At 31.0% G+C, this 18397-nt stretch overlaps 2 protein-coding genes and 1 long non-coding RNA gene across 3 annotated transcripts in view; 2 read left to right on the top strand and 1 right to left on the bottom strand.

Moving 5' to 3' along the window:
• Window positions 1-1433: 1433 nt before the first annotated feature.
• Window positions 1434-4152, top strand: LOC142224325 (uncharacterized). The gene is made up of 2 exons (XR_012719121.1): window positions 1434-1755; window positions 3677-4152. It is a non-coding gene; the product is annotated as an uncharacterized LOC142224325 (long non-coding RNA).
• Window positions 4153-5818: 1666 nt separating this feature from the next.
• On the bottom strand, window positions 5819-7079 carry LOC142224324 (E3 ubiquitin-protein ligase CHIP-like). Its single transcript, XM_075294092.1, has one exon. The coding sequence runs from the start codon at window positions 6997-6999 to the stop codon at window positions 6121-6123; it is 879 nt and encodes a 292-aa protein (XP_075150207.1). The 5' UTR covers window positions 7000-7079; the 3' UTR covers window positions 5819-6120.
• Window positions 7080-7986: 907 nt separating this feature from the next.
• Window positions 7987-18397, top strand: part of LOC142224323 (calcium load-activated calcium channel) — a 41651-nt gene continuing 31240 nt past the window's right edge. Inside the window, exons 1-2 of the mRNA XM_075294091.1 lie at window positions 7987-8132; window positions 8191-8268. Coding sequence (XP_075150206.1) covers window positions 8072-8132; window positions 8191-8268 — 139 coding nt within the window. The 5' untranslated portion in view covers window positions 7987-8071. The remainder of the gene's footprint in view (window positions 8133-8190; window positions 8269-18397) is intronic.

Below are 18397 nucleotides of genomic sequence, written 5' to 3'. Positions count from 1 at the left end.
AATAGTGCGGAATAAGTGCGGAGTAGTTTTACCACTGTGTAATGCATTTTCTTTTATTCGGTCTGCAAGGGTTAATCATATTGATATTCCTCTGAGTAGGTGTAGTACCTTCGATAGATCTTTTCTGATTCGTGTGGCACGTTGTTGGAATTATTTGCCTATTGAATTACAGACTTTTTCACACTCTAATAATGCTTTAAGGCGTAAGCTTTTGCAACATTTTTCGGGTGCTTTAACATGGATAATTGGGCATATTTTAGTGTTCATTTTTTAAATGTATTTATAAATGGCTGGGGAGCCAAATATACTATGGTCAAGTAATTTTTTTTTTGTAATTTAGGTATTCTAGATTTTAAGTTTTTGAATTTAATTATTTTCTATAATTCAGATATTTTGTTTTGCTATGTAATGCGTTTTTTTGGCCCTAGGGCTTTTGTATTACTTCGTGGATTAATAAATAAATAAATAAATAGGAATCAATTCCACGATCTTGATATTCAACTCCTCATATTCACCGAAATTTTCGAATTCACCGAAATTATTTCACTAAAGTAAGTCAATGTGAGAGTTGAATTATATCCGTGATGGATACATTTCCGGTTAAAAATTTAAAAGGTTTTATTTATTGTAAAATACGAGAGCGTTATTAAAAAAGACTATTTCTTTAAACAAAAAACGACAATAAAAGTCACAAAAATGAGAATTTTTGGATGATTTGTGTTAATTGATTGGTGATTGTTGTTAAGTTCGGAAACTGTGAAAAAAATTCTGGGATTCAAAATAAAAATCCCGCGATTTTCGGGACGGGATAAATCCTGAATGACAGCCCTAACATCTATACCATGATAGTGTAGTTTTATACTAAAATATATATATTTCAAAATATATTGTGTCCATATCAGTAAAATAAAATGACGTTGAAATGAGCATATCGGATATTAAAATTTGTCCTTTTAAGAGCGACGAAAATTAATTTTGCGTAATAATAATACATTTTGACCATGCATTTCTTATGAGGACAAAAATTACACAGTCAATAATGCGTTATGGAATTTTCATTAGCAAAACTGCTATGCATATCCGGTTTTAAAAGTCGAGCCGTTCCGTTGGAGCTAACATCAAAAGTTAATTTTGACCACCATTAAAAAGGACATAGAAGATAACGAAAAATTGAATCAAATTTTGAATATTATGGAAAACCCATTGTTCGAATTTAGAATGTGTGAAAAATTTAGTATTTTCTCAAAGATGATCGATTTTTTCGAATTCCTAATTTCTCCCAAATCATATATTCTTCGCTTAAGGTTGTATAAAGTCAACATTCCAATTTTATTTTTTGCTTTAGTATAACGAAAAATAGTGAACATTTTTTTATTATACAATTCATCACGATATTTCCATATTTCTATTTAAAATTATTAGATGATTTTTTTTTCAACAAAATCCAAATTCGATAAATAATATATTTATGTGCATTATATTTAAATAAAATACGCCATTAAAATTATGTACCATAGAGCTTTGAGATAACTTTCATGCAAAAGCTCTCTCTATCAAACATAGAATATAATCTAGAATCTTAATCCATATCTAGTCTGAAATCAATAATCCAATGCCCACTCGTTTTCTGCAATGAACGATTCTACTACTTCTTTCATTGCAAAATTTGGGATAAGTTGATCTTGGGTCAATTCTACTCGTGAAAATTCGGATCCTGTAAAAACAATATACACATCTGATGAAAATTCTAGTGAGGTAAGATTTTTAGATGAGGTTTAGATTTTTTACTGTTGGTAGATTGGTAGAAACCTTGATGTTCTGGTAGATTTCGCAAAATGTTCCTCTCCAATTAAGAGGTACCATTTTCTATAGAAAAAAAATTGCAAGAATTTGCTATAGAAATAAAAGTTTGCAAGAATTTGCTATAGAAATAAAATTTTGTCACAAATTTTCTATAGAAATACAATTTTGTCACAAATTTTCTATAGAAATAATTTTTTTTCTATAGAGATAAAATTTTGACAAAATTTTCTATAGAAATAAAATTTTGACAAAATTTTCTATAAAAATAAAATTTTGGCAAAATTTTCTATAGAAATAAAATTTTGACAAAATTTTCTATAGATATAAAACTTTGACAAAATTTTCTATAGAAATAAAATTTTGACAAAATTTTCTATAGAAATATAATTTTGACAAATTTTTCTATAGAAATAAAATTTTTACAACATTAAAAATCCAACCATATTGCAGTCTATAGGGCTTTGCCCAAATAAATTGACAAACATTCTCTTTCCTCTGTTGGATAAGCTACTCTTGTAGTTTAGTCAACACAATGGTTTTAAAGCTGAGATCAAAACAACAAATATGATTGAAGTACAAACCAACAATAAAAAAACAAAACACGAAATAAAAAGTTGACAAATTTTCTGTAGAAATAAAATTTTGACAAAATGTTCTATAGAAATAAAATTTTGACAAAATTTTCTATAGAAATAGAATTGTACAAAGTTTTTAATAGAAATTGAAGTTTTACAAAATTTACTATAGAAATAAAATTTTTACAAAAGTTTCTATAGAAATAAAATTTTGACAAAAGTTTCTATAGAAATAAATTTTGATTAAATTTTTTATTCTTGTCAAAAATTTTTGTATAAAAAAAAAATTTGATAAAATTGTATATAGAAATAAAATTTTGACAAAATTTTCTATAGAAATAAATTTTGATTAAATTTTCTATTCTTGTCAAAAATTTTTGTAGAAAAAAATTTTTATAAAATTGTATATAGAAATAAAATTTTGACAAAATTTTCTATAGAATTAAAATGTTGACAACATTTATTACGGAAATAAAATGTTAACATCAGTTTTTGGAAAAATTTTCTCCCAATTATTATTATTTGCTCGTGTGGCAACCGTGGTTGTGACGGAAGAAAACGACTTTAAATAAACGCAAAACAGTCATTTTTTCATATTTTCAAAAAGCCAACTTTTTGATTTTTAATACTCACTGCAATGTATATGAAACACAAAGTTAGTACTGGCCTCATAACGACAATTTAAGGTCTCATTAATTTTCATTAAGGTATCGATATACATAAGACGAAACTCGACTTTTTCACTAATCGAAATTTTGTTAAAAAAAGACGAATAGTCGAAGTAGAATTTTTTGTAATCTTCAAAATCGATTAATCTGCTAATCGACGTCTTATTATAGCTAAAATATTAATTATCATTTATTTAACACACAAAAAAAGTTGAAAGGAAAATGTGAGTAATTCTTTTTATTATAAAATTAACCAGAAAGTCAAATGGCGACTTCTTAAATTAAAAAAAAAGTCCAAAAATTGACATTTCCGCTATGGAAAAAGTCAGAAAGTTTACTTTTGAAAAGTCGAAGTAGAATTTTTGTAATCTTCAAAATCAATTAAACGTAGTTTGAATTTTTTGATGTTTGGCAAAATCTACTAATCGACATTTTATTACGACTAAAACCGTAGAAATAGAAATTATTTATATTTAGAAACAGACACTTTTAAACAATTTTTCTTTTCTGCTGACTTATTGATTTTGTAATAGTGGAACTACCTTAATTTAATACGCCTTGGAAATAGTCATTCGATTTGTTAAAGAATTTTCTTAATGTTTTCTTAACTAATGCTTTTTCTCTTTTAAGGAGGATTGGTCCAAGCAAAAACCATCACAGGCTAAAAAACGGAAGAAAACTATTAATGACTCTGACTGACAGCAGTACCAATCGTCACCTTATTGTCTTGATGAGAGCGATGATAATGATGATGAACAGGATGATAATTTCTAATACAAAATTTTTTAAATCAGAAAAAATGCAAAACACACAACAAAACACAATATTGAAAAAAACAAAACAAAAAAAATATAAAATATATACTTTATTTGATAAGAATAGTAATGCCAATGTAGAGTTTTGAATGTTGAAATATTCACGTTATATATTTTTTTATTTTTAATAAAAATAAAAATTTTCCAAAATTTATTACAAAAAAAAAAACAAAGAAAAACACAAATTCCCATCCCCGCCCCCCATAAACACAAAATATAAAAAATCATTGTAAAAAGACTAAACTTGTAAAACAAAAAGTAAAGAATAAAATCATGTGTCTTTTTAAAAAATGATTTGTTTTTAAATAAAATCTCCAAAAAAACAAACGCAAAAACTATAATAAACACTATTGGCCCACGCGCATATATATTTGGGAATCAAAATTCTATGATGGAAATTTCTTTCCGCCAATTTATTTTCGCCTTCACTATTCTCAACAAAAACTAAAAGAATGGTCATATTCACATATGCATCACGAGGTGAATGTGAATCAATTCCTCTATCTTGACCGAAATTTTCGTGAAGTTTTTCACTACCGTAAGTCATAAATCAACTCTAAGATTTATGTCTGTGATGGATACATGTTACTTTCGTGGATACTTATATATTTATTCAATAGCATTTGAATAGTGCGGAATAAGTGCGGAGTAGTTTTACCACTGTGTAATGCATTTTCTTTTATTCGGTCTGCAAGGGTTAATCATATTGATATTCCTCTGAGTAGGTGTAGTACCTTCGATAGATCTTTTCTGATTCGTGTGGCACGTTGTTGGAATTATTTGCCTATTGAATTACAGACTTTTTCACACTCTAATAATGCTTTAAGGCGTAAGCTTTTGCAACATTTTTCGGGTGATACAGAATGATTCTCTATTTTTGTGTTGCTTTAACATGGATAATTGGGCATATTTTAGTGTTCATTTTTTAAATGTATTTATAAATGGCTGGGGAGCCAAATATACTATGGTCAAGTAATTTTTTTTTTTTTGTAATTTAGGTATTCTAGATTTTAAGTTTTTGAATTTAATTATTTTCTATAATTCAGATATTTTGTTTTGCTATGTAATGCGTTTTTTTGGCCCTAGGGCTTTTGTATTACTTCGTGGATTAATAAATAAATAAATAAATAGGAATCAATTCCACGATCTTGATATTCAACTCCTCATATTCACCGAAATTTTCGAATTCACCGAAATCATTTCACTAAAGTAAGTCAATGTGAGAGTTGAATTATATCCGTGATGGATACATTTCCGGTTAAAAATTTAAAAGGTTTTATTTATTGTAAAATACGAGAGCGTTATTAAAAAAGACTATTTCTTTAAACAAAAAACGACAATAAAAGTCACAAAAATGAGAATTTTTGGATGATTTGTGTTAATTGATTGGTGATTGTTGTTAAGTTCGGAAACTGTGAAAAAAATTCTGGGATTCAAAATAAAAATCCCGCGATTTTCGGGACGGGATAAATCCTGAATGACAGCCCTAACATCTATACCATGATAGTGTAGTTTTATACTAAAATATATATATTTCAAAATATATTGTGTCCATATCAGTAAAATAAAATGACGTTGAAATGAGCATATCGGATATTAAAATTTGTCCTTTTAAGAGCGACGAAAATTAATTTTGCGTAATAATAATACATTTTGACCATGCATTTCTTATGAGGACAAAAATTACACAGTCAATAATGCGTTATGGAATTTTCATTAGCAAAACTGCTATGCATATCCGGTTTTAAAAGTCGAGCCGTTCCGTTGGAGCTAACATCAAAAGTTAATTTTGACCACCATTAAAAAGGACATAGAAGATAACGAAAAATTGAATCAAATTTTGAATATTATGGAAAACCCATTGTTCGAATTTAGAATGTGTGAAAAATTTAGTATTTTCTCAAAGATGATCGATTTTTTCGAATTCCTAATTTCTCCCAAATCATATATTCTTCGCTTAAGGTTGTATAAAGTCAACATTCCAATTTTATTTTTTGCTTTAGTATAACGAAAAATAGTGAACATTTTTTTATTATACAATTCATCACGATATTTCCATATTTCTATTTAAAATTATTAGATGATTTTTTTTTCAACAAAATCCAAATTCGATAAATAATATATTTATGTGCATTATATTTAAATAAAATACGCCATTAAAATTATGTACCATAGAGCTTTGAGATAACTTTCATGCAAAAGCTCTCTCTATCAAACATAGAATATAATCTAGAATCTTAATCCATATCTAGTCTGAAATCAATAATCCAATGCCCACTCGTTTTCTGCTATGAACGATTCTACTACTTCTTTCATTGCAAAATTTGGGATAAGTTGATCTTGGGTCAATTCTACTCGTGTGACTGGATCAAAATGTCCCACCCGCTGTAAGTGCTCTTCAATATCTTTACGCTCGTAAGTAATACCCGAAGGTGTTATTACAGGATCCGTAAGTATTTCGAAACGTATTTTTCCGCATAGGTAATCAGGTACCTCGCGCTCCCTTCTACGCTCGTCAACCTTGGCAAACAAATTATTTAACTCTTTCACATGATCGTCACACTGTTGTTCTATTTCCTGTTGCTTATCCTTTAGCTGAGCTTCATTGTTCGAATCATCAAGTTGTAGCTGAGCCAAACGTTTTTCCATATCCTTCTTTATGAGACGATTAAGATATGTTTGCAATTCGATTTCCCGTGATATTTGCTTTTCTTCCAATGCCCGCCAACGTTTTTTCCGAGCCAGACGAAGTTGCGATGTTATATCGTCTCCAAAATTCTGTTTGAGTTCCTTAGATAAATCATATGCCCTTTGAAGATGTGTTATGGCTTCTTCATATAGTTCCATTTCCATTAGGGATTGTCCGGCAAAGAAATGAGCTTTCAACATGTTCGGTTCCAAGTCCAAAGCACGACGGCAATCCTGACAAGATAGTTCCCATCGTTTAAGTTTTAAATAACAAAGTGCCCGATTTGTAAAATATGTAGCCACATCAGGATTTTTAATTATAGCCTTTGTGTAGCAATTAATAGCGTCATCGTATTTGCGAGCTGCAAAGAGACTGTTTCCTTGTTCCTTGAGTTGAACATCTGTGTAGTTGGCGGTAGTATATATGTGATGGTTATTGCTGCTTCTCATTGCCTGGCAAGGAATTTATAATAAAGCTTCTTTAGACTGTTTTCCAAAAATCTGAAATATGGAACATCTGATTTCTTCTTCTTTTTTTGTATGAGCATGCCAAGTTGCTGAGGTGCATATATTGGATATGTGCGGGTGATTAAACTGTTCGTGACTCATACGTCACGATAACGTGAAAAAGTTTCATATCACAAGGCCAGTATAAAAATCGTGTTTCAAATGTTGAGAACATTTGAAACACAAGCGTTGTAGAGAAGTTCAACACCACCACAACATAGTTATTTTGCTTAAAATTGTGGATGGTGTATTGGTGAACAATTTTTGACTTTCTAAATGGAATAAAGTGGTAGTTTTTCAGATATTTTTCAGACACGCTGTCTCCATCGAGAATAAAAACACTGGCTGATAGACGCTGCAACATGTAACTTGCTACCTGTAACTCAACATCCTTCTTTTATTAATGCAAAAAATTATGTTATATGTGATGTGATACTCGTATAAATATATATTTATAAGAATTTATAAATGTTTAATCCAATAAATAAACATCTAAACAATCGTGTTTTACTTGACCACAATGATTCTTCTACAACTATCTTCAAATGCACTTTTTCTGATTGTTTGAAGGGGCTATTCTTGGCGTCGTTCTAAATTTATCTAAAAAGGCACCTATTAATTGCACTCATGCGATACTTTTTTGTTGTAACTTGGCGTGGTACAACTTCTCAATAGTGACGGTGCTTTTGGGAGCAGTTTTAGATATTGTACACGACTGTTTTCGACGTGGTGGGGATTCTCAGAAGCGCCGTCAAATTCAAAAAATGTTGGCAGGGGTATTTCGTTGAGAACCAGATTTTTAGAACAATTTTTAACTTGATTTCGAGACTAATCCTTAATCCTCCAAGTACGTTTGCAAATGGCTTGAATTTAAACTTATTCTCTTCCTTGTGTTTATTGGGGCATTGTCATGTTCGTGTTATCGAAATTTATCGACGACTGACATTTCATGCATAATAAATTTTTATGACATTTGATACTTGGACGTGGTTGACCAAATTATTAATTGGGAAAAATGTGGGGTGATACTGTTTTAATTGTGTTCATCTCAATTTGCACCGCTTTATTGGGAGAAGGTTTGTTTTCATAATTTACAAAATTTTATTATTTTCTGATTATCCACTTTTGTTGTAGGTTTAACATGGGTACTTGTTTATAGAACTGAAAAATATCAGAAATTGAAAGGTGAAGTTGAAAAACAGAGTAAGAAATGTAAGTATCTTATTAGTAAAATTAAAACTAATTAATATTAAAATTTATAAGCAGCATTTGTGGAACTTTATATCGATGACAATTTTAAAGAAATTTATGGATGTTTTCATTCATTCAATATAAAAAATGTTAGTTTCTCTAAGTCGCCAAGTCGCCCGAACTCTTTCTGACTGACTGAATAAAAACAGCAGAACTTTTTAAAATGCAGCTAATATTGCTCATTCTTTCGAACAAATGGGTTCGTTTCGACATAGAGAACCTGTGTGTATATCTACTTTAGAGTAATTATGATTTACATAAAGTTAAACATTTTTATACTTATCAAGAAACGCCTTAATGAAGTTGTGATTTAGCAAAAATATAGAATGAATTTAGTTTATATTTAGACATATAAAATACCCTCCATTCTGGGGTTATTTTGTTGTCTTTCTGTTGTTCCATTGAAATATATCGGTATAACATAATATTATATATCATAATAGCTGCAGCCGTAGTTGTTTATCAATCCGTCCTCCTAAAGCTTGAAGAACATCGATTTTTTAAGCCTTCGGACGACATGTTTTATTCATTCTCCTCAACATCCAAAAATAAACCCATGTAGCCAGTAATAAGTTAATACTATCGTGTCGAATTAATGTCTTTTTCGGTTACTTTTTTTAAAAATTCATTTTAAGGAATGATTACCTCTGATGATAACCTAGACCGGTCTATGTGGGGGCAGTAGACTTCAAATCATCGGACTATGTTCGATGCTTCATAGGATGTTGCTTTTTAAGATTCGTAGATTTTTTGTTGTTTTACACGATTTTTAAAACTCGTCCTTGGACGCTCTCTCCGCAATCAATTAATTATGAATTAATTATTCCAACTGCTAGTCGATATATTAATGAATCATTTTATGTGAGAATTGGTACACTGTAAAATAGTCCGCCGGATAAATTGAATCATTTTGATCTATCCTATTATACTTACCGAAAGAATCTTCTTCAATATTTTATGTCAGCTGGATGACTTAACGATAATTGATACAAACTTTGTGTAATGAGTAGTCTCTTTACTCACGAATAAATATATATTTTAATGGAATCTGGAATTTCATATACGGACCTATATATATTATATATAGGCATACAGTGATATTCAAAACGTTTACAACCACACCGCCTGTTGAAAATAAACTGAAACTACAATGAAAATAAAAATATTACAACTAAGACTTTAATGCAATGTTGTTGCTTATTATAAAATTATTTAAAAATAAGAAAAATAAAATTTAGTGTAACATATATTTAAAAATAATGAAACGTTTTGTAACTTATAACGATAAATGTTAGTAGACGATACTACAGCCAGTGTTACCGTTGTGCAACTTTAGTCGAAAGGTTGCAATTTCTTACGTCATGCGACTTTTTGTGCGACGTTTTTAAAATATGCAAAATGTGCAACTTTAGTCGCACGAAAAAGAAGTGCTTCAATTTGAAGCAATTTTTGTAAAGCCACCGTTGTGCAATGGCCCTCCTTGGTCATGGATTCAACCACAGCTTCGACCAAACGACAAAATGTGTTTCAGCGGTGGATACTGAGTGTTTCAAAGCTTCTCTAAGTTGTTGTTGTTGTTGTAACAGTTTATTGTGATCTCATCCATTTCATGTTATACGCTTGGTACATCAGCTTGTTGGCAGATCAAGGAACTCTGCGACTAAGATGGGGTGTGTCCAGAGTGATCTGGTGGTAAGTCGGGTTGGTTTGGCTGGGCAAGAGAAAAGATGACGCGTGTCGTGTGGCCCTTGGTTGCAAATTGGACAAACGTCAGCTACGCTGCTATCAATCACCGATAAGTAGGAATTGAGGCGGCTGCACTTGCCTGATCTTAATTGGGCCAAAACTACCCTAGTCTGCCGTGGGAGGTCTCTTTCCTCCGGTGCTATGGGCGGTGGTCGGACTCCAAGAACAGGATTAACCTTGTAGCTTCTCACCGCTTCAGCTACAGTATCCTCATGAATCCTGTTCAAACCTGCCTGGTACGCTGCTTGATCTAGAGGCTCTCTTTTATAGCGCTGGATCTCGCGCTCTAGATTATGTAAGTAGTTCACTGCAATGTGAAAGTCCGTTTGAACTCGGTTATAAAAAGGAGTTCACTCATTAATAAGAGAGAAGAAAATCACGTATAGTATAACAATGCACTATTTCTGAAATCGCGATTTTAGCGGCGAAAAGTTTCAACTTTAGATTTTCAATATTTTCTAGATGGGTTTACTAACGAATATATTGATAGTAAAAAATCAAAATAAATTGTTACTGTTAGCAACCCTGTTTACGTACAAACAGCCGTTAACATTGACAAATCTTTTAATAGGCGGTAACAAGAGTAAAGCAGCGCAATTTTCTTAAAATTAAAAACTGTTTTTTAAATAAATATTTTTATAAAAAAAAATATGTAAGTATGAGTTCTAATACTCAAGGAGAGTAGTCTAATTATATGCAAATATAATTTGCAAAATGTTTGTATTTCGTAGTTATTTTGATGGTATTTTGAGTGTTAGGTTAGGTTAGGTTAGGTGGCAGCCCGATGTATCAGGCTCACTTAGACTATTCAGTTCATTGTTATACCACATTGGTGAACTTCTCTCTTATCACTGAGTGCTGCCCGATTCCATGTTAAGCTCAATGACAAGGGACCTCCTTTTTATAGCCGAGTCTGAACGGCGTTCCACATTGCAGTGAAACCATTTAGAGAAGTTTTGAAACCCTAAGAAATGTCACCAGCATTACTGAGGTGGGATAATCCACCGCTGAAAAACTTTTTGGTGTTCGGTCGAAGCAGGAATCGAACCCACGACCTTGTGTATGCAAGGCGGGCATGCTACCATTTTTTGAGTGTACTTTTTTGTGAAATTTTGAAGAGCTTTATCGTTTTTCGTGGAGTAAAACTAAAAATGTTTTGAAGTGTCATGGGAAATTATTACATGTGATTGTTTGGAAATCTCCAGTTTTATGCCATGGCAAAACTGTCTGCATTTGACTGCTAATGAATGAATGAGAGATTTTTTTCAGAAACACTCAGGTTAAAAAAAAATTTTAAGAGAAATGATTCGAATTATATTATAGAAATTACATATTGAAGTCTAACGGTTTGAGATATGAATAAGTCGTTTGCAGGCGTAGTCTTACTAGAAAAAAACTCAAAATTAAAAGAAAAAGTTTTGGATCTTCTTACGATCAAACGGTGATCAAAACCATTTCTCGCACGAAAAAGAGAAGAGCATTTTCCGGCAAGTACCTTTTAGCATCTTTTACTGGGATTCGTTTTGGTTTTTAAGACATTTACAGTCAATCTTAATTGCGTTCTCCGCGGAATTTGAAAATGGTACTCAAAAGTCTCGTTCTCATTGCATTAAAAATAGTGAAATATTTTTCACAAAATATGAATGGTCCCCGATGTCTGCCGCAATATACAAAATATTAGTATATCCATCTCAAAGAAACAAGGTTTCAGTAGTAACTGTAGATTTCCTTGCAGAAAATTAATCTGAGGCCCGAAACAAGTGTTGAAAAAAAGATCGAGCAGGTACCGCTCGTAAGGATTCAGAGTGCATCATATACTTCACATGCATCTCTGAGCTATGGATAGCTCTGGCTCATGTATTTCTTGTTTAAAAGAACCTACACATACCATAAAAAAAACATAAAGTTATTCGGAAATTCACTAAGCATTGTAAATGGTTTGGATTACAAAAAAAACTAAAATTGCAAAAAATTTTGTTAAGGAGTAATCGTATGAACTTTGTGTGAACTATGTAAATATATAGGCTACATTTCTTACTTTGATTGGTTGGTAAAATTTTCAATAGTTCATGAGCTATAGTAGGAAAACCAAAAAAATCGCTGAAAAAATGTATTTTTTTCGACATTTTTTGCGTTTTGACCATGAAGATGAAATTTTTCCGGCTTAATGTATTCAGCATTTTTGTTTGCTGAAGGATGCAAAAACAAATAACACCATTTTACGAGGTATTTATAGCCATTACTCTAAAAAGGGGGCGTGGCACGCCCGTTTTTTCTAAAATCCATTTTTTTATAACTACAAATCTGCACACAAAAAATTTATTTATTTATTTAATCACGAAATTAATTGATCCAATTAATTTTTTAATTGAAATGTTTTCAATCACGAAAATGATAGTATCAATCACAGTTTTAATTGGTCATAGAAAAAATTCTTGATTAAAATATTAATTGATTTCATTAGCAAATTTCAATTATTTTTTTAATTGATTCAATTAAACATTTAATTGATGTTGATTGCAAAACTCAATTTTTTAATTAAGAAATGTAACTATTTTCAATTTTTTTCTGAATTGGTGTTTATTTGGATTAACAATTGATTGTTTGAAATACATTTTTAATTAAAAATTAAAAAAATATTCATCACTTTCTTTAACTGACTTAGTCTTCCGAATTTGATTAAAAAGTTAATTGTTTTAATTAAAAATTTTTAAATTTTCAATCATCGACTTAATTGACTTAATATTTCTATCTTTATTAAACAGTTAATTGTATCAATTAATTTATTAATTGAAAATTTTTTCAACTTCAATTAACTTTTTAATTGGAAATATTTTGGCGATATTTTTCTCTGTGTGCTCACAAAAATTTGTGAAGCTAACTTGGTGGGTAGTATTTTTTGCCGCTAAAATCATGATTTCGCCCATACTGCAATGGACACCTAACCTACACGTTGTTCTGGTTTGTTCAGGCGTTGTTTTATTTCATACCATTTCAACAACTAGTTCCGTTCTAGTACTAAATAATTTTTGATAATTATAACAAATTTTTACTAGAAGTCCTTCGTTTACTCCAAAAAGCAAGCAAAATAGAGCCAGAGAGATCAAATGTGACATTTGATAAAAAGAAAAGTTGCAACTTTTTCCTAGGGTTTTTTCGCCAGTAAAAACTTGCAAAAGTTTGTCATAAACAAATCGTAAGTGCAATAAATTTCACAGAGTCAATTAGAAAAGTAATGCAAAAAATAAATATTTTTATTATTTTAATCGATTTAAAAGCTTTAAATTGGCTGAAGGCAAATTGGTACTGGATGCCGTTCGCTTACATATCTTCTACTTTTAGCAAGGAGAAAAAAAATCCATTTTGACTCTCTTGCAAGTTTACGTTTTACTAGATTTTATATTACAATAAGTTAGTAAAATATCTCTTTTGCTAAAGGGACTGTTTCTTTATTGTTTTTGAGTTGTTTTATAGAATATTTTTTGTAATCAAAAGACCTCACAAATCATTATGCGACTTTTTTGTGCGACCTTTTTTTTGAATATGCGACTTTTTGAAAATTTCCAACGGTAACACTGACTATAGCTATGCCCTTTGATTGATTACTTCTGCATAACCTCTTGCCATTGGTTAGGATTAAATGGTCGAAGATACCCTATCGTTCAGGTTCAAGTAGAAATCATAAGCCTTTTGCACAAATGTAATACAAAATGTTCGTTTTATCTAATAATTTTCATCAGAAATCCATTATTTTACCACCTTACACGTGTGCTGGAGATCATGAACGCGCTGAATAATCCATGCAGACGGCACTTCCCGGATGCTTATGGCAACATCACATTTGTGTACTTCCGGCAGCATAATACTCTCGAATCTATAAATCGGGCCAATAACTTGTCCAGAAAAACAGACGGAACTTTTTTTTATTTCTTGGATTAAGACTTTCCTTTCGGCTTTCGTACTAAATTGCTACCATCCGAGCTATGCAAGTTAAACTTTGATTCGTAGGGAAATATAACACATTTCCACTGCCTCTCAGACCATTTAAGGTATTTTTGTGAAAATTGAAGGCGCTTTAACCTATTTTTCTTGGAAATAGGTGGTTTTTGACATTTTTGTATAATCGCCTATAGCAATCAATTTATGACCAAGTTAGGCAATGAACAAAGCGATTTTTCTACGGTGCCTTTTTGTACGTTTAATCTATCCTATTTTAGGTCCTTATAACTATTTCAGGTAAAAAATACTAAAATAATGCCATTAAAGAAGAATATATTGCAGGAATATATTTTACAACAGACCATTCATTTACCCAATAAGATTTTGGAAAAAATGAATAAGAACAAAAGATTATTTTTTAAGTGGATGTTAAACTATAAAATTCTTATTATGGGAGATATAGGGTGAGTGCAGCAAATGTGGTACAGGCTGATAATGTTGTATAGTAGCTTTTTTCTATATCTAACAACATACGAATAACTAAACCAAGCTGAATAGATTGTGGCTGTCAACGAATGAAGCAATCAAAGATCAGTATGATTTTTGCAACTCTTTCTTTGTGCCAGTTGAAAGAATTCACATTTACCCGTGCTTGAATGTTTTTTTGTGGTTCTTAATCATTTCGGTTTGTGTGAAGGTACATTTTCAATTTACAAATTTTCGGATGTAAATAACATCAACATGTTCCTTTTAATTGTAGATGCGCCTAAATTTCTAATAAATCAGCGGCCTGTAAGCTAAGTTAGTTTTTCTTAAAGTAAACAGAATAATTAGAAATTAATTTTGTTCAATTAAAAGTTAAGTTTGGTAAACATTACCTGCATAGAATATCAAGTTCAGTTCTTAGTTCCAGGTTGCAGATTTATAATCTTTTGCAGATTTATAGTCTTTTAGCATAAAAAGGTGTAACTTAATTTTAGTAACAATTCCTTTCCAAAATTTCCACACATTAAAATCGTCTATTAAAATTTGAACCCATCAAAGACAAAAATAATGGGAAAGCAATGTAATATTTGGTATTATATTGATGATGCAAATTCTGGAAATAGAAAAATATAAATGGAAAGAAAGAACTTTTTACCATTGCATAATTCAACTCAATTTTTTATGTATCAGATATACTGCTCTCTACTTGGGTTCAAACTGAAAAAGACAGGTAAAACAAAAATTCAATTTAATGCCAACGCTACTTCGCAACTTCAAGGTGAATCTTCCAAAAAACCCATACCGCTCTTGGTTTTAAGAAAACTAGGAGTGAAAAATGTTATAATTTTAAAAGATCAATACTGTACCCACCCAGTCAGAAAAAAACTATCGGAAAAGCGTTGTAAAAGCGTTGTGAACGGTTGATACACGGTGGGAAAAAGCGTTGTTACAACCCCAAAATGATAACATCATTCCACGGTGTATCGATTGTATTAAACAACGTTTTCAAAGCGTCATGAAAACAATATTTTATACGCTTTTCCGATGGTTTAACGAACGCTTTGACAACCCCAAAATGATAACATCGTTATACGGTGTATCGATGGTTTTTACAACCATTAAAAAGCACTGAAAAACAACATTTCATACGTCTTTCCAATTGTTTCTAGAATGCTTTAGGAGAGTTAGAATTATAATTTTACAGTACCTTAAAACCGCTATTGAAACAAAACAAAATTAGTGTTTTACACTTTACAAAGGAACATCAGAAAACTTAACAATTAACAATTACCCCCATTTTCATAAAGCTCCGTTAGTGTTCCGTTAACTAACCAACTTTTGAACCGTATTATGGACGAAATTGTCATCTTGCATATATATTCCATAGCCAGTTAAGATATTTGCAATTTACTTTCTGTTAATTGGCAGTTAAAGCCTAACGGAGCTACATGAAAATGACCGTTAATAGGAAAAATACATAACTAAGATTAAGATTGACATTTATAATTGGTAAAAAAATTATTTTAATATGGTCAAAATCGCTAAAGTGAAAACTAAATCAGTAAAAAAGACATAAAAGTATACATATTTGTTGCAGATTTCTTTATATCTTGATGGGGAATAGCCCAAAGCAAATTTTCATAAAGTTTGTATTCCTTAAAATGAATTATTAAAGAAAAGTAATCGTGAAAAATTTGTGATTTTAGGGGCTAGTCATATGTCTTTATTATTTCCTATAGGTAATAGTTCAAAATTCACTCTTGGAAAAGTTTTAAGGTACATTAAAAAGAGAATCCTCTACGACACTAAAATGAACTTAACAAAGGGAAAAAGTTATACACAAATGTGCGTATTTCACACAAAACACTTCTGAATTTCTTAAGATTTGTACATTTTACCCCAAATGCGCCAAAAGATTTGTACATTTTACCCCAAATGCACCAAAATAACATTCTTGCAATACTGAACTCCAATTTTTTCCTTCAAACAATGAAATTTTCTTTAAAGGTGGGTATTAAGTTCGAGTTTAGGCGATAAAAACGTCATTTTTTCACGATTACTTTTCTTTAATAATCCATTTTAAGGAATACAAACATTGTGAAAATTTGCTTTGGGCTTTTCCCCATCAAGTTATAATAAAATTTGCAACAAATATGTATGATTTTGTGCATTTTTCTTACTGATTTAGTTTTCACTTTAGCGATTTAAGCGGCTAAATTCGAAGTTAATACTCACCTTAACATGTGAAAAAAAGTAATTATGTCTAACAAAATTTCTTCAATTAGTCGATAAATAAGTACTTATATTTGGGTTTTGGCGTGATGTCAGCGTTTAGTTTAAACTTTCTACTCATTTGTAAAATTACCCAAAATTGTTGTTCCTAGTGGTTTCACTGTTAATGTACATATTCACTTTATATGATAAAGGAACATTATCCTATTATAAATCAATTCCTATCAACAATTATACCTCCATTACTCATTAAAAACCATTGGACATTGATGGAACATGCATTTTCAACGATAATTTTATGGAAAATTTACTATTTAAAAACCGTCAATTAATTTGTTTAGCAAGCGTTGTTTCAACGTTGGGTTCCAACGCTGTTACAACGCTCAATATTTATAACCATCGTAAATTTCTGGCACCTTTTGATTGCAAACATATTCTTATATTCTTATATATTTGATAAAATGATGGAGTTGATGGCATTGATTGGTCAATTTCACGAAATAAAATTGGTCACTAAAAGAAATGAATAAAAAATATATCATTTTAGTCCGTTTAATGTAAACAGGCTTTAATGGAAAACGATATTCACATTTCACAATTTCTTACCTTCAATAAACGTAGATTGTTTTCCATTTTTACAATACCACAAAACACAAACTCAGATAATTTCAAATGCATTCTGTCATATATTTTTTCAAACCTTTACAACGTGGCCATTTGTTGTTGCACACTTTATTTATTTCAACACTTTGCTATGATTTGTTGTTGCGTTCAAAATATTTATGAACACATTTTGAATGCAGCAGACAGAATGTCGCCAATCTTGTTTTTCAATTTACGCGGAAAACAAAAACCCGACCGTTCGTTACGAGTTACTTCCGTCCGTCCGTCCGTCTGTTGAAAAACGCTAACTTCCGAACGAAAGAAGCTATCGACTTGAAACTTGGCACAAGTAGTTGTTATTGATGTAGGTCGGATGGTATTGCAAATGGGCCATATCGGTCCACTTTTACGTATAGCCCCCATATAAGCGGACCCCCAAATTTGGCTTGCGGGGACTCTAAGAGAAGCAAATTTCATCCGATCCAGCTGAAATTTGATACATGGCTTCAGCATATGATCTCTAACAACCATGCAAAAATTGGTCCACATCGGTCCATAATTATATATAGCCCCCATATTAGCTGATCCCCCGATTTGGCTTGCGGAGCCTTTAAGAGAACCAAATTTCATCCGATCCGGCTGAAATTTGGTACATGGTGTAAGTATATGGTCTCTAGGTTAGGTTAGGTGGCAGCCCGATGTATCAGGCTCACTTAGACTATTCAGTCCATTGTGATACCACATTGGTGAACTTCTCTCTAACAACTATGCAAAAATTGGTCCACATCGGTTAATAATTCAATGATTAAAACCGCTATGTTCATCGTAATTAAAGGAATAGGAAAAACAATTAGGTAATATGGGGAAAATTTTAAAAATTTGAAGCAGAACAAAAAGTGAAGCAGATTTTTGGAAGAAGGAGTGACGAAGTAAATTTTGTGGAAATGAAGCAAAATACTTCGATTGAAGTAGTAGCGGCAGCACTGCCACAGACTGATCTCTCCATCATACATTGTTGAATAAATACAAATTGATTGAATCAATTAATATTTTAAATGGAAACGTAACAAATATCAATCATTTT

This window comes from Haematobia irritans, chromosome 2 (genome assembly GCF_050003625.1).
Source record: "Haematobia irritans isolate KBUSLIRL chromosome 2, ASM5000362v1, whole genome shotgun sequence".
NCBI lineage: Eukaryota > Metazoa > Arthropoda > Insecta > Diptera > Muscidae > Haematobia > Haematobia irritans.
This window is presented reverse-complemented; position numbering and strand designations above follow the sequence as displayed.

Coding starts and splice junctions, on each gene's coding strand:
- LOC142224324 (XM_075294092.1), bottom strand. CDS start 6,999: ATGAGAAGCAGCAATAACCATCACATATATACTACCGCCAACTACACA.